The sequence below is a fragment of the Mobula hypostoma genome, chromosome 20, assembly GCF_963921235.1.
Source record: "Mobula hypostoma chromosome 20, sMobHyp1.1, whole genome shotgun sequence".
Classification (NCBI taxonomy): Eukaryota; Metazoa; Chordata; class Chondrichthyes; order Myliobatiformes; family Myliobatidae; genus Mobula; species Mobula hypostoma.
In genome coordinates this window covers 63679940-63695594 of record NC_086116.1, presented here as the reverse complement: position 1 = coordinate 63695594, position 15655 = coordinate 63679940, and the positions used below count along the sequence as shown (strand labels likewise).

The 15655-nt window shown below is 43.4% G+C and overlaps 1 protein-coding gene across 7 annotated transcripts in view; it reads right to left on the bottom strand.

Annotated features, from left to right (window-relative positions):
- LOC134359578 (interleukin-15 receptor subunit alpha-like) overlaps positions 1-15655 on the bottom strand; it is a 165658-nt gene that overhangs the window by 48796 nt on the left and 101207 nt on the right. For 6 of the 7 annotated variants that reach the window (XM_063073074.1, XM_063073073.1, XM_063073071.1 and 3 more), the window contains one exon: positions 6642-6728. The exons of the other annotated variant lie outside the window; for it this stretch is intronic. In XM_063073074.1, the coding sequence (XP_062929144.1) occupies positions 6642-6728 (87 nt within the window). The remainder of the gene's footprint in view (positions 1-6641; positions 6729-15655) is intronic. 7 annotated transcript variants of the gene reach the window in all.

Here is a 15655-nt window from a genome sequence, read left to right as displayed (position 1 = left end):
ATTCAGTTTGTCAGGAGGTTTGCGAGGGCACTGTGCTGCAATGGCTTGTTGACTTGCTACCTGAGATAAAGAAACGAGGAGCACGAGGAACTGTCAGATGATGCGTGCCTACTGAATTTAGGGTTTCTGATAGACCTAATGGCTAAATTAAATGCCCTTAACAACATGCTCATGGGAAAAGACCGACACATGCCCCACATGATAAGCGCAGTAAATGCGTTTAAGGCCAAGCTCGGTGTTTGGATTTCAAATTTAAAGAACGGGAGGCTGACACACTTTCCCAACTTGGAGAGACTGGCCATCAAGGAAAAAAAATGCTTTTTGCCCTGAGCAGTACTGTGCTTACCTAGACAAACTGGCAACAGAGTTTGATCGGTGTTTAACGTAGTTAAACGTCATGAAAGATATTGCTGCATTTATTTCAAACCCATTTCTACTGATCGATATAGAACAGATAGCAGCCAAATTCCAGCAAGTGTTTGGTGTGCCAAGTGATATTGAAATGGAAATAATTGATTTGCAAAATGACAATGATAATCTTACATAAAGCAAGATTAAGGGACGGTGACCTTTGGGGGCTTGTCAGCAGGAAGAAGCTTCCTCATCTCACCACATGTGCACTAAAAGTCAGTGCCTACTTCGGGTCAACTTATCTGTGTGAAAATCTAAGTACAGGAGCTCTCTTACTGACAGACACCTCACAGACTATCTCAGACTGGCAGTCTGTAGTTATGAGCCAAATTTCAGGGAACTAGCAGAAAGTATTCAGCCCCAGTCATCCCACTGAGTACAACAGTCAATTTTTATTCATTTATTTTTTGTGTTGAAATAAAATTAAATAATGAAACTTAGAATTAAAGATGTTGTAATGTGAGCATTATAAAGATAAGTTAATACCAATTAGGATAATGGTAATATAGCAATACTCCCGCTACGGAAAGCTGTTTGTAAACAGAGGTTGTTTCCAGGATGCGGGATTTTACTTCCGGTCTTTTCTGCGCATGTGTGTATAAGCCCCTCCGCTACATTGGTTTTGCTGTCCCAGATAAAGTTGTCCCTTTGGACATGAAGTTGTCGAGTGGTCCTTTTTCAAAGCAGAATTTACTACATATGACTCACATATGCGCTGTAGGGGTACAATTTGCTTTTGCATCAAAAGGTTTATCAGGCATAATATATTTGTGTATTTATTTTTCTTTTTTTTTCAGGATCTACTAGGAAAGTCTCAAAGGTCGACCGGTTGGCGACTACTATAGTAGATAGAACAATGTGTTACACTTGTACCATCAGAGGCAAACAGAATGCACTGACACTGCAACAGAGTGCCATGAGTGACACCAACCAGGCATGAGTTTACATACAATAATATTTTACAAATTTTGTTGTATCATTGATTTATACTAAAGCTCTTCTCCCACAGTGTAATTAGGTAGATCACATTGTTGTCTTTTTAGAAATGGCTATACCTTAATTCTTGGGGGATAGATATGTACCTTTAACAGTAAACTGATGAAAAACTATTGGCCTGCCAGTTGCATTCACTCCTACACATTTAGTTTCAATAAACTGGTGGTAGAATCTCCCATGCATCTCTGATGCATTCGATACTTTTCTCCCCTGAACTTCAAGCTAAAGTTGGCACAGAATTTCGTACATAACCATTACAAATAAAATTATGTATTAGATTGCTTGTTACTGTGTGGCCTGCTCAAAACTTATTAATACTTTATACTTCATACTTTATTGCCGCCAAACAATTGATACTAGAACACACAATCATCACAGCGATATTTGATTCTGCGCTTTCCGCTCCTTGGATTACAAATATTAAATATTAAAAATAGTAAAAATTAGTAAATATTAAAAATTTAAATTATAGATCATAAATAGAAAATAGAAAAATGCAAAGTAAGGTAGTGCACAAAAACCGAGAGGCAGGTCCAGATATTTGGAGGGTACGGCCCAGATCCAGGTCAGGATCCGTTCAGCAGTCTTATCACAGTTGGAAAGAAGCTGTTCCCAAATCTGGCCGTACGAGTCTTCAAGCTCCTGAACCTTCTCCCAGAGGGAAGAGGGACGAAAAGTGTGTTGGCTGGGTGGGTCGTGTCCTTGATTATCCTGGCAGCACTGCTCCGACAGCGTGCAGTGTAAAGCGAGCCCAAGGACGGAAGATTGGTTTGTGTGATGTGCTGCACCGTGTTCACGATCTTCTGCAGCTTCTTCTGGTCTTGGACAGCACAGCTTCCATACCAGGTTGTGATGCACCCTAGAAGAATGCTTGCTACGGTGCATCTATAAAAATTAGTGAGAGTTTTAGAGGACAGGCCAAATTTCTTTAGTTTTCTCAGGAAGTAAAGGCGCTGGTGGGCCTTCTTGGCAGTGAACTCTGCTTGGTTGGACCAAGTCAGGTCATTTGTGATATTGACCCCGAGGAACTTAAAGCTGCTGACCTGTTGCACTTGAGCACCACCGATGTAAATTGGGTCGTGCAGTCCGCTACTCCTTCTGAAGTCAACAACCAATTCCTTCATCTTGCTGACATTGAAGGATAGGTTATTGTCTTCGCACCATGCCACCAGGTTCTTAAGTTCCTCTCTGTACTCAAACTCATCATTACCCGAGATACGGCCTACAATTGTTGTGTCATCAGCAAACTTATATATTGAGTTTGATGGAAACTTGGCTACACATTCATGGGTGTACAGTGAGTACAGCAGGGGGCTGAGTACACGGCCTTGTGGGGCACCAGTGCTCAGAGTGATTGTAGAGGAGAGCTTGTCCCTTATTTTTACAGCCTGGGTCCTGTCTGTGAGGAAGTTGAAGATCCAGCTGCAGATCTGAGTGCTGAGGCCCAGGTTCCGGAGCTTAGGAATCAGTTTATTTGGAATGATGGTATTGAAGGCAGAGCTGTAGTCAATGAAAAGGAGCCTTACATACACGTCTTTATTCTCCAGGTGTTCTAAGGAGGAATGTACGGCCAGAGAGATGGCATCTGCCATTGACCTGTTACTCCGGTAGGCAAATTGCAAAGCGTTGAGGTTGACTGGTAGGCTATGGTTGATGTGTGCCATAACCAATCTCTCGCAGCACTTCATAGCAATTGATGTCAGAGCCACAGGTCGATAGTCATTCAGGCATGCCACCTTGCCCTTCTTTGGCACTGGGATTATCGTTGCCTTCTTAAAACACGAGGGGATCTTAGACTGAAGCAAGGAGCAGTTGAAGATGTCAGCAAACACTCCAGCTAGCTCGCTGCACAGGCCCGGAGAACCCGTCCTGGGATGCCATCTGGGCCTGTCGCCTTCCTTGGATTTATCTTCAGGAATGCCCTTCTAACATCCTCCTCGGTGATGATGAATCTCGATGCCACCAGGTCCAGTTCGTCTGGAGGGAGCGGGACGCTCCTCTTCCATTCGAATCTTGCATAGAATACGTTAAGTTCGTCAGGAAGAGAAGCTCCACAGTTATTGATATTCCCAGCCTTTTCTTTGCACCCAGTGATCTCATTTAGACCCTGCCATAGTCTACTGGCATCCCTCTGGTTAGCCTGGGCTTCCAACTTGGCTCAGTATTGCCTCTTGGCTCCCTTAATGTCTTTCCGGAGTTCACGCCTGGATTCCGTGTAGCGACTGGTATCCCCAGACCTAAAAGCCGCAGCTCTAGCCTTTAAAAGGGACTTGACCTCATAATTCATGCAAGGTTTCTGCTTAGGGAATACCTGGATCGTCTTGCAAGACACACAGTCCTCCGTGCAGTTCCAAATAAAGTCCGTGACAGCTGAGGCATACTCATTGAGGTTAGCTGCCCAGTCCTTGAATACTAACCAGTCCACCAATTCAAAGCAGTCACGAGGACCGCATCCATTTCCTCCGTCCAACGCAACACTATTTTTGACATCATGACCTCTCGCTTCAGTTTCTGCATTCAATAATGTTTTGTATTTTTTGCACTAACATAATGGGAATTGATTTGCATAGGACAACACAATTATATACTTATCTTTTTCATTCTACCTGCCGCTCCCTACATATTCTTGTGCTTAGCTAGACACCACCAAAATATCTGTTTCCAGACTGCTGTGGCAGCAAGTTCCAGGCACCTACCACTTTGCGTAAAAGACTTGCTCTGCACATTTCTGTTAAACATCTCTCCTCTCACCCTAAAGATATTTTCCCTAGTAATTGAAATTCTAACCCTGGGGAAAAGATTCTGACTGTCTACCCTATCTATGCCTCTCAGAATTTTATAAACCTATCAGATCCCCCTCAGTCTCCAGTGCACCAGAAAAAGTTTCTTCAAACTCTCCTTATACCTCCAAACAATCTGGAAGATCCTAAATGCAGACTAAGATCCTGTTTGTGACACCACTACATAAGGTATATTTATATGTGTATTTGGCAATTGAACAATCATGTGAGTCCTGCTGGTCATTGTAGAGAAATGCCACAATGCTACTTGGACAACAAACATATTGATGCATTGATCTTAAAGTCAAAGACAGGCTAACCCTGCCTCTCTGAAGCCTTGCCTCAGATCTTTTCAAGCTTTTCCTGCTGGCACACGCTATTTGCTGCATTGCAGAGAAATATGACATAAAAGAGATTGCAGATGCTGGATCCTGGAGAAATACACAGATTGTTTATAGCTTGTTGAGAAATAGCTCGACTGACAAAGAGACGAACCTCCCATTGTTGGTCACTGCAAGTTCTGTATGCACATCTGGAAGGTGTATTTGTATGTGGTGCTCCCCAAAGTGCAAACATTCACCATAGACGGGTAACACAACCTAAAGACAGAAAATAGCGTAACCAGCCAGAAGGGCAGGTAGTTTAAGAAAAGAGAAACGTTTAATGTTTCTGATGGAAGATGCTTTCCTAGAACCGAAAAGGAGAGACATATGCCAGTTTTAAATTGCATTAAGGTGGGGGAGAGATAAGAGGGACAAAGGGAATATCTATAATGGGGTGAGGCCCCGGTTGCTACGGGGATAGGTTGTGGGTGTCATTTTATTAATGTGTTAATGGGAGCAGCCAACGAAGGGAGAAAATGAACAAAAGACATGAAACGGTGTAGAGAGAGAAAAAGTACCAATGAAGCAATGTGAAAGGGTGTGAAATTCAGAGCTGGAGTTACATGCCTGGGCAGAGTGAATGTCTGGTTGTCTTTCAGATGAGGCATTGCTCCAAGGCCCTGCCTGTCCCCTCATTGGGATGTTAAAATTTCCACGGTATTCATTGCAAGAACACATCACACTCTGCAGCATTTGCCTATTATCCAATCACTCTGACTCTGTGGTTTGTGGTATGCAAAAGCTATTTGCTGTATTTTATAAGTCACTTCAAAGAAATTATAAACACAAGAAAGAGATTCTGCAGATGCTGGAAATCCAGAGCAACATACACAAAATGCTGGAGGAACTCAGCAGGCCAGACAGCATTTATGGAGAGGAATAACCAGTTTTGGGCTGAGACCCTTCATCAGGCCTTGATAAAGATTCTCAGCCCGAAATATTGGCTCTTTATTCCTCTCCATAGATGCTTCCTGACCTGTTGAGTTCCTCCAACATTTTGTGTGTGTTGCATTTTGAAGAAAACTTGATTCTAGTTTGGTACATCCTGGGATGGGTGGACCTTAATCTTTTTTCATCTACCAAATCCTTTAAAATTAGCACCATCTTTAGTATAAAATCTATTGGAAAGAGCATAGTAAAGGCTATGGCAGAATTCTCCTTCACTTTGTGGCACAATCATATTTTATTTATTCGTACATTGGAAGCGGATTCAAAGTTCATTTTGAATTTATAAACATTTTTCAAGCTTAATTTTCCAGCTTGCTATAGTATTTTACTAAATGTTTCAATATCATTGATGCAGAGTTCATGAGACGTAGGAGCAGAATTAGGTCATTTGGCCCATCCAGTCTGGTCCACCATTCCATCGTGGCTGATTTATTATCCCTCTCAACCCCGTTCTCCTGCCTTCACCTTTATTAATTAAGAATCTATCAACCTCCACTTAAAATATACTCAATGACTCGGCCTCCACAGCCACCTGTGGCAATGAATTCCAAGCTGTTGATCTTTTAGATATTTCTACTTTTCTCTCAAGTTTATGAGACAACTCTTCCCAAGTCTATTAATAAACCCCACCATATTTCCTATTAGCAGGAGTGCATATAAATTTATTATTGCCTGTTTTGCTGCTTCCATATATCACAGACACTTGAAGGAAACAGAAAAATGATCTAAATACTGATGTTAGAAAAAAGACAGCACATTGGACACTGACGACAAGACTTTAACAGTATGAACAAGTCAACGAGTGAGTCAGCAGAGTTAGTGAATTTGCAGGATGTAAAGAATATAGTCGACCTCATCAAATATATGATGGTCTCTTTGAGGTTCTGAAGTCAGAGAACAAGTAAACGAATGCAAACTGTTTCAGTGGATGGGATAAAAGCATCAAAGATCATTCTGCTTCAGAGCAAGTCACAAGTCAAATCATGGGATGAAACACAAACGTTAAAGGAACTCGGGGGACTGCAGTATACTTTGAAAGCAGAAGTGCTGAACACTCAGAAAGCAGGTATTAGACTGGCCTCCACAGCTTGCAAAGTCAGTGAAGTGGCTTTAGGTAACAAACCTGAAGTGCCATGGATGGTAGGAGTCAATTCCTCAGGGACCTCAGCTGATGAAGTGCTTGGTGCTGGTGACTGAGCACCACCTATCCCTGACAATGGCAGGTATAGAAGAAATAAAAATCAGTTAAGGAGCAAGTACTGATAGGTAGATGTTAATTCATACACACACACAATTCATCTGAGTTCCAGTCTGGGTTCAAATAAAATCCTCCTGAGTCAAACTTGCTCAAATAACAGCAGTACTCCTGTCTTTCTATCAATATATCCAATAACCGTAATAGAATCAATGAAAGACCACACGAACAGGGTGGCAATGAATGTGCAAATGACAACAAACTGTGCAAATACAAAAATAAAGAAAAAAAATAAACACTAAATATCAAAACATCCTTGAAGAATCCTTGAAAGTCATTCCACAGATCGTGGAGCAGTTCAATGATGGGACAAGTGAAGTTATCCCCTCTAGTTCAAAAGCCTGATGGTTGAGAGGTAATACCTGTACCTAAACCTGGTGGGATGGGTCCAGAGAATCCTGTCCCTTCTTCCTGTGGCAGCAGCAGGAAAGGGGGTATGGCTTGGGTGTTGGGAGTCCTTGATGATGGATGCTGCTTTCCTGCAACAGTGCTCCATGTAGATGTTCTCAACGGTGGGTCGGGCTTTACCCATGATGGACTGGGCCATATCCACTACTTTTTCTAGAATTTTCCATTCAAGAGCATTGGTGTTACCATACCAAACCATGATGAAACCAGTCAATATACTCTCCACCACACATCTATAGAAGTTTGTCAAAGTTTGGAATTCATGCCGAATCTTCACAAACTTCTAAAGAAGTAGAGACGTTGCCGTGCTTTCTTCATAATTGCACTTATGTGCTGGGCCCAGAACAGATCCTCCGAAATAGTAGCACTGAGAAATTAAACGTTGCTGACCTTCTCCACCTCTGATCTCCCAATAAGAACTGGCTCATGCACCTCTAGTTTCCTCCTCCTGAAGTCAATAATCAGCTTCTTGGTCTTGTTGACATTAAGTACGGAGTTGTTGTGGCACCACTCAGCCAGATTTTCAATCTCCCTCCTATATGTTGATTCGTAACCACCAGCTAACAACAGTGGTATTGTCCACAAATTTAATGATGGCATTGCAGCTGTGCTTAGGCTCACAGTCATAAGTATAAAGTGAGTAGAACAGGAGGCTAAGCACACAGCCTTGTGGTGCACTTGTACTGATGAAAATTGTGGAGCAGATGTTGTTGCCAATCCGAACTGACTGGGGTCTTCAGGTGAGGAAATAGTGGATTCAATTGCACAAGGAAGTATTCAGGCCAAGGCCTTGAAGCTTATTCATTAGTTTTGAGAGGATGTTAGTATTGAATGCCAAGCTGTAGTAAATAAAAGACATCCTGATATTTGCACCTTAGCTGCGCAGATGTTCCAGGACTGAGAGAAGGGCCAGTGAAATGGCATCTGCTGTGGACCTGTTCTGACAGTAGGCAAATTGGAATGGATCCAAGCCTCTTCTCAGGCAGCAGTTCATATGTTTAATCACCAACCTCTGAGAGCACTTCTTGGCCAAGAATGTAAGTGCTACTGGCCAATAATCATTGAAGCAGGTTACCACGTTCATCTTAGGGACCAGTATAATTGAAGCCTGCTTAAGCAGGTGAGCACCTCAGATTACTAAAGTGAGGAGTTAAAGATATCAGTGAACACTCCAGCCAGTTGATCGGCATTGGTTTTTAGTACTCAGCCAGGGCCAGATGCTTTCTATGGGTGTTCTCATGTTGGCCTCAGAGGCCGAAATCAAAGAGTCATCGGGGTTGTTCCTCCATGTTTTGATGGTCAAAGCTATTTTATTATGTATGTGACAACCATGCTGTATTCATTCAGATCCTCCGATGAGTCATTGAACATAGCCACTCCTCTGCCTCTCACAAACACATCTTTGTTGTCCTCATCCCTGGAGACTTGCTCTTTTGCCTCTGCCTGTATGCAGGTAGGAGAAGAACAGCCACGTGATCAGACTTCCTGAAATGCAGTCTATGCATGGAACAGCAGGCATTCCTAATCATAGGACAGCAGACTATTAGGTCCCCTGGTGCTGCATATTACATGCTGACAATAATTGGGCAGAGATTTCTTCAAACAAGTCTGAGTGAGGTCCCTGAGTATGATTTGAAATATGCCAAGGTGGGCTGTTTTCTGTTTGGTGATGGCAGCACCTTAAGCGCCTGATTAACTTCGGCTTTTGGCAGTATGTAAACTGTGGTCAGGATCATGAAGGAAAATTCCCTTGGTAAGCAGAACGGTTGGCACTTAATCGTTACATGTTCTGGGTTGGGAGAACAGCAGTGCAACAAGACCAAGGCCACTGTGTCTGAACACCACAGACAGATTATTATAAAACACAGATGCCCCCACCTTTTGCCTTCTGCAAATCAGCAGTTCAATTAAGCCTGTGCATTGACACATCAAAGTTGCTGGTGAACGCGGCAGGCCAGGCAGCATCTCTAGGAAGAGGCGCAGTCGACGTTTCAGGCCGAGACCCTTCGTCAGGACTAACTGAAGGAAGAGTTAGTAAGAGATTTGAAAGTGGGAGGGGGAGGGGGAGATCCAAAATGATAGGAGAAGACAGGAGGGGGAGGGATAGAGCCGAGAACTGGACAGGTGATAGGCAAAAGGGGATAAAGCGGGGGGGGGGAGGGAAAGATGTGCTTAGTGGTGGGATCCCATTGGAGGTGGCAGAAGTTACAGAGAATAATACGTTGGACCCGGAGCATTAACTTCCGCTAATGCCCCACCTCCCCCTCATACCCCATCCGTTATTTATTTATATACACACATTCTTTCTCTCTCTCTTCTTTTTCTCCCTCTGTCCCTCTGACTATACCCCTTGCCCATCCTCTGGGATCCACCCCCCCGCCTTTCTCCCCGGACCTCCTGTCCCATGATCCTCTCATATCCTCTTTGCCAATCACCTGTCCAGCTCTTGGCTCCACCCCTCCCCCTCCTGTCTTCTCCTATCATTTTGGATCTCCCCCTCCCCCTCTCACTTTCAAATCTCTTACTAGCTCTTCCTTCAGTTAGTCCTGACAAAGGGTCTCGGCCTGAAACGTCGACTGTACCTCTTCCTAGAGATGCTGCCTGGCCTGCTGCGTTCACCAGCAACTTTGATGTGTATTGCTTGAATTTCCAGCATCTGCAGAATTCCTGTTGTCTGTGCATTGAGAAGCTTTTGGATCTTACCGATGCTTCCGGCGTGTCCAGAGTGTCCATGAAACACAACAATTCCTCAATCCCCTCTGATGCAGCAATTTTGCCTTTAGCTCCTCAATCTTGCCTCCAGTGACTGTGCACGTGCTAAGAAGCTGCTTGGTAGAGGGTCTTTCATTTCTTGGTGTTTCAACCCGGCCACGGCAATGTACCTTCGGCTGCTTAAAGCTGCCATATCTGCATGCCTCAGAGTTAAGTCCACCAAGTCCTTCAGAAGATCGTGAAATCTCTAGCTTATTAAGACAGTACAAAAGTATATTGCTTAAAGGGAAATGACAGGATGACAGGCTGCAGATTGCAATGAAAGCAATTCAGAAGAGGTATATTTAGAAAGTTTGTATGCAGCCACAACATATTGACATAGTTCACCAGTGTCATTTTGTTCAGCCTAGTTAATCACCGACAAAGTCCTCCTCACCACTGAGTATATTTATATGGAGCACTGCCACAAGAAAGCAGCATCCATCATCAAAGACCCTCACCATCCAGGCCATGCTCTCTTCTTGCTATTACCATTGGGCAGGATATACAAAAGCCTTCGGTCACACACCTTCAGGTTCATGAACAGTTATTACCCCTCAACCATCAGGTTCCTGAACCGGTGTGGGTAACGTCATGCACCTCATTCTATGACCTAAAGACTCACTTTTAAGGACTCTTCACAACATATGTACTCTTTTGCACATTTTGTATTGTCAGTCTTTTTCTTTCTGTAGTTTTTCTTGAGATAATCGATCGTATTTCTTTATTCCTTTAAATACCTGTCAGATAATGAATCTCAATCAGAATCATAATCAGGCTTACTGTCACCAGCATGTGACATGAAATTTGTTAACTTAGCAGCAGCAGTTCAATGCAATATATAATATAGATGAAAAAAAATAATAAGTAAGTAATTCTTATTCAGTATACTTTGTACAGTATAAGTATTTTGAAAAGATTAAAAATTGTGCAAAAAACAGAAATATTATATATTTTTAAAAAGTGAGGTAGTGCCAAGGGTTCAATGCCCATTTAGGAATTGGATAGCAGAGGGGAAGAAGCTGTTCCTGAATCACTGAGATTGTGCCTTCAGGCTTCTGTACCTCCTACCTGATGCCAACAGTGAGAAAAGGGCATGCCCTGGGTGCTAGAGGTCCTTAATAATGGAAGCTGCCTTTCTGAGACACCACTCCCTAAAGATGTCCTGGGTACTTTGTAGGCTAGTACCAAGATGGAGCTGACTAAATTTACAACCCTCTGCAGCTTCTTTTGGTCCTGTCCAGTAGCCCCCCCCCCCCCCGCCACCCCATACCAGACAATGATGAAGCCAATCAGAATGCTCTCCACGGTACATCTATAGAAGTTTTTGCGTGTATTTGTTGACATACCAAATCTCTTCAAAATCCTAATAAAGTATAGCTGTTGTCTTGCCTTCTTTATAACTACGTCGATATGTTGGGACCAGCTTAGATCCTCAGAGATCTTGACACCCAGGAACTTGAAACTACTCACTCTTTCCACTTCTGTTCCTTCTATGAGGATTGGTATGTGTTCCTTCATCTTACCCCTCCAGAAGTCCACAATCAGCTCTTTCATCTGACTGACGTTGAGTGCCAGGTTGTTGCTGCAGCACCACTCCACTAGTTGGCATATCTCGCTCCTGTATGCCATTTTACCACCACCTGAGATTCAACCAATAATGGTTGTATCATCAGCAAATTTATGAATGGTATTTGAGCTATGCCTAGTCACACAGTCATGTGTATATAGAGAGTAGAGTGGTGGGCTAAGCACACACCCCTGAGGTGCACCAGTGTTGATATTCAGTGAGGAGGAGATGCTATCATCAATCCACACAGATTGTGGTCTTCCGGTTCGGAAGTCAACAATCCAATTTCAGATGGAGGTACAGAGGTCCAGGTTCTGCAACTTCTCAATCAGGATTGTGGGAATGATGGTATTAAATGCTGAGCTATAGTCGATGAATAGCATCCTGACATAGGTGTTTGTGTTGTCCAAGTGGTCTAAAGCCATGTGGAAAACCTTTTAAGATTGTGTCTGCCATTGACCTATTGTGGCAATAGGCAATTACAACGGGTCCAGGTCCTTGCTGAGGCAAGAGCTCAGTCTAGTCATGACCAACCTCTCAAAGCATTTCATCGCTGTAGATGTGAGTGCTACCAGGCAATAGTCATTAAGGCAGCTCACATTATTCTTCTTAGAAACTGGTATAATTGTTGCCTTCTTGAAGCAAGTGGGAACTGAAAATGTCCTTGAATACTCCTGCCAGTTGGTTGGCACAGGTTTTCAGAGCCTTACCAGGTACTCCATCGGGACTTCCGCCTTGCAAGGGTTCACTCTCTTTAAAGACAGCCGAACATCGGCCTCTGAGACAGAGATCACAGGGTTATGAAGTGCAGCGGGGATCTTCACAGCTGTAGTTACATTCTCCCCTTCAAAGCATGCATAGAGGGCATTGAGTTCATCTGGTAGTGAAGCATTGCTGCCATTCATGCTATTGGGATCGCTTTGCAGGAAGTAATCTCTTGCAAGCCCTGCCAGAGTTGTCGTGCATCCGATGCCGCCTCCAACCTCGTTCGAAATTGTCTCTTCGCCCTTGAGATAGCCCTCCGCAAATCATTCCTGGTTTTCTGGTTCAAGCCTGGGTTGCCAGACTTGAATTACACAGATCTGGCCTTCAGCAGACAACGTAACTCCTGGTTCATCCAGGCTTTTGGTTTGGGAATGTACAGTAAGTCTTTGCAGGCACACACTCAACCACAGAGGTTTTAATGAAGTCAGTAACAACTGCAGCATACTCATCTTGGTTCGAAGATGAATCCCTGAATACAGTCCAGTCCATCGATTCAAAGCAGCCCTGTAGGTGCTCCTGTGCTTCCCTTGTCCAAACCTTCTTGGTCCTCACTGCTGGTGCTGCAGTCTTCAGTCTCTGCCTATACTCAGGGAGTAGAAGTACAGCCAGGTGATCAGACTTCCCGAAGTGAGGGGGTGGAATAGCACGGTGGGCATTCTTGATGGTGGTGTAACAATGGTCCAGTGTGTTGTTTCCTCTGGTATTGCAAGTGATCTGTTGATGGTAATTGCTTAGTGATTTTTTTCAGACTGACCTTGTTAAAATCTCCCAAAACGATGATGAAGGCGTTAGGATGCGCAGTTTTGTGCATATTGATCCCATCGCTCAGATCATCTAAAGCCTGATTGACATTGGTCTGAGATGGAATGTATACTGCTACCAAAATGACCCTGGAGAACTCCTGTGGCTGGTAAAAAGGACGGCAATTAACTGCTAGATATTCCAGGTCTGGTGAGCAGAATTGGGACAGCAGTGATATATTTGTGCACCAAGAAGAGATGATCATCAGGCATACTCCTCCACCTCTGCTTTTGAGAGACTCTATAGATCTATCCTGACAGTGTATAGTAAACCCGTCAATCTGAATCGCTGCATCCGATATGGAAGGGGTTAACCAGGATTCCGTGAAACAAAGGGCACTTGTCGTCCTTATGTCCCTCTGATTCAGCACCCGAACTCTGAGATCATTGATTTTATTCACCAGAGACTGCATGTTTGCCAGCAAGATTGTCGGTATTGGGAGTTTAAAACCCTGTTTCCTTAAACACACCTGTAACCGTGATCTGCAGCCACGCTTTGGGCGCTTCCGTCCACAATCAGAGTTGTTTCTATCAGTTTTAAGCTGCGATAGTTTGTTTAAATGCATTAAGACATCTTTGTTGACTGTACTGAGCTTGGAAGCAGTTGTACTTTTTAGCTGTATCAGGCTGAAACGAGAATATTTAATTATACCCATTGACAGTACTGCTGCTACTCGAATCGCCCCTATGTGCCGCAAAAGAAAAATCGTATATCTTACCTACTCAAGGTCATATATAGTAACATATACGTACTTTGATAATGGACTTATTTTGAACTTTGTACTTTGCGAGACTGTAGCATCCAGGCGGCCTATTGGACCAACAGGCTATGGCACAGTTTCTTTCTAGTATAAATTCAATAGCAATTAGACTTATAAATTCATGTGTCTGTACATTGCAATGGAGTCATAACACAAAGATTTTTACTCACTCACATTGTGGGACTGATGTAAGATTTAAATAAATAAATTCAAATAACACATGGAGCAAGTGCAGCCCGCCACCAGCAAGGGTTTCACCCACAGTCCCAGCCACAGAGCAGCCCTCAGCCCCACATCTCAAATCTGACTAGCTGCATCACTTACCCTGGCCCACCCTGGATTGGCCTTCATGGACAGCCTCGACACAACAAGACTGTGGGGCCATTCATTCCTGGGAGGAGGGGTGAGAGTGAAGGGCCGGGAGCTGCACCAGCTTCCCAGAGGGAATCCACCTGTGGACCGGACAACAACCTCCACAGAGCAGTGCGAATGTAACATCAATTACCCTGTACAATTGTGAAGGGCAAGCAGAACAGAGGATAAAATGGAAGCTGGAACAATTCAGCTGAAAGGACATAGAACAGAGAACCTTCTTTTTTTACAGGCCCTGAAACTATAAGACCATAATGCATAGGAGCAGAATGGAAACTGGTTATTGTTATCTTTGTGTTGAAGAAGTATAAAATTATCATGTCAGGAGAGTGAGAGTCTCCTGGAGTCTCCCTCTCCTGGAGGTTTGCTGTGTGAATGAAGACTTTTATATTTCCCAGTTACAGCTACCGTGTGGCTCAATTTTAGTTCGTCACAACGAAGACAAGAGTCCTGATGAGGAGTCTTGGCCCAAGATATTGACCATTTATTCCTCTCAATAGCTGCTGCCCAACCTGCTGAGCTCCCCCAGCATCCTGTGTGTGTTACACAGGTAACGTCTCAGCCAGAGATAATAAGATCTATAATTATACAACATTAAGGCCATAGGCAAAATAACAACTGTTATTGCATAGATATGAGAGATTCTACAGGTGCTGGGAATCCCGAGCCACACACACAAAATGCTGGAGGAACTCAGCAGGTCAGGCAGCATCTATGGAGAGGAATAAACAGTCAATGTTTTGGGCTGAGACCCTTTGTCAACACCAACGATCAAGAGAGGGGAGGGAGGGAACGTCGACTCAGACCATGAGAGTCCTGCGTTGGGCATTTTCATGCCTTACAAGGCGCAGATTGTAAGTCTGTGTAGGGCGCCAATCCTCGCACAGACACTAGAGCAATGTGTGGTTAAGTGCCTTGCTCAAGGACACAAACACGCTGCCACAGCTGAGGCTCGAACTAGCGATCTTCAAATCACTAACCACTTGGCCATGTGCCCAACACAAATGATCAAGATAGTGATATAAGCACTTGTTTGATGACACTTTACTGCATGTTACAAGAGTAATTTGAGTTGATTGAAGGTAAATGTAACACATTTTGGAGGAACAGGTAAATCTACATCAACATTTCATAAATTTCTCACATCAAGTCTGGGCGTGTTGCAAACTTATTGCAAGAGATCAATAACTATTTATCAAAATCAAATTATCATTGTATCAAGTGATTACTGGGTATGGGAAGGTGAAGGATTTAGGCCATAAAATATTTTCACATTGTTTCATGACGTACATGAAGGCCACACATTATATAAGTAGCTGTGATTTTAGAAATCGCAATTCAGTCTCAGTGAAGCAGGTTTTTGTATATGGTCAGATAAAGCATTGACAAACTGAAAGTGGTAAACTGCAAAATCTCTCAGTGACCATTGCTGTCTTTATCATCAGAATTCAGATT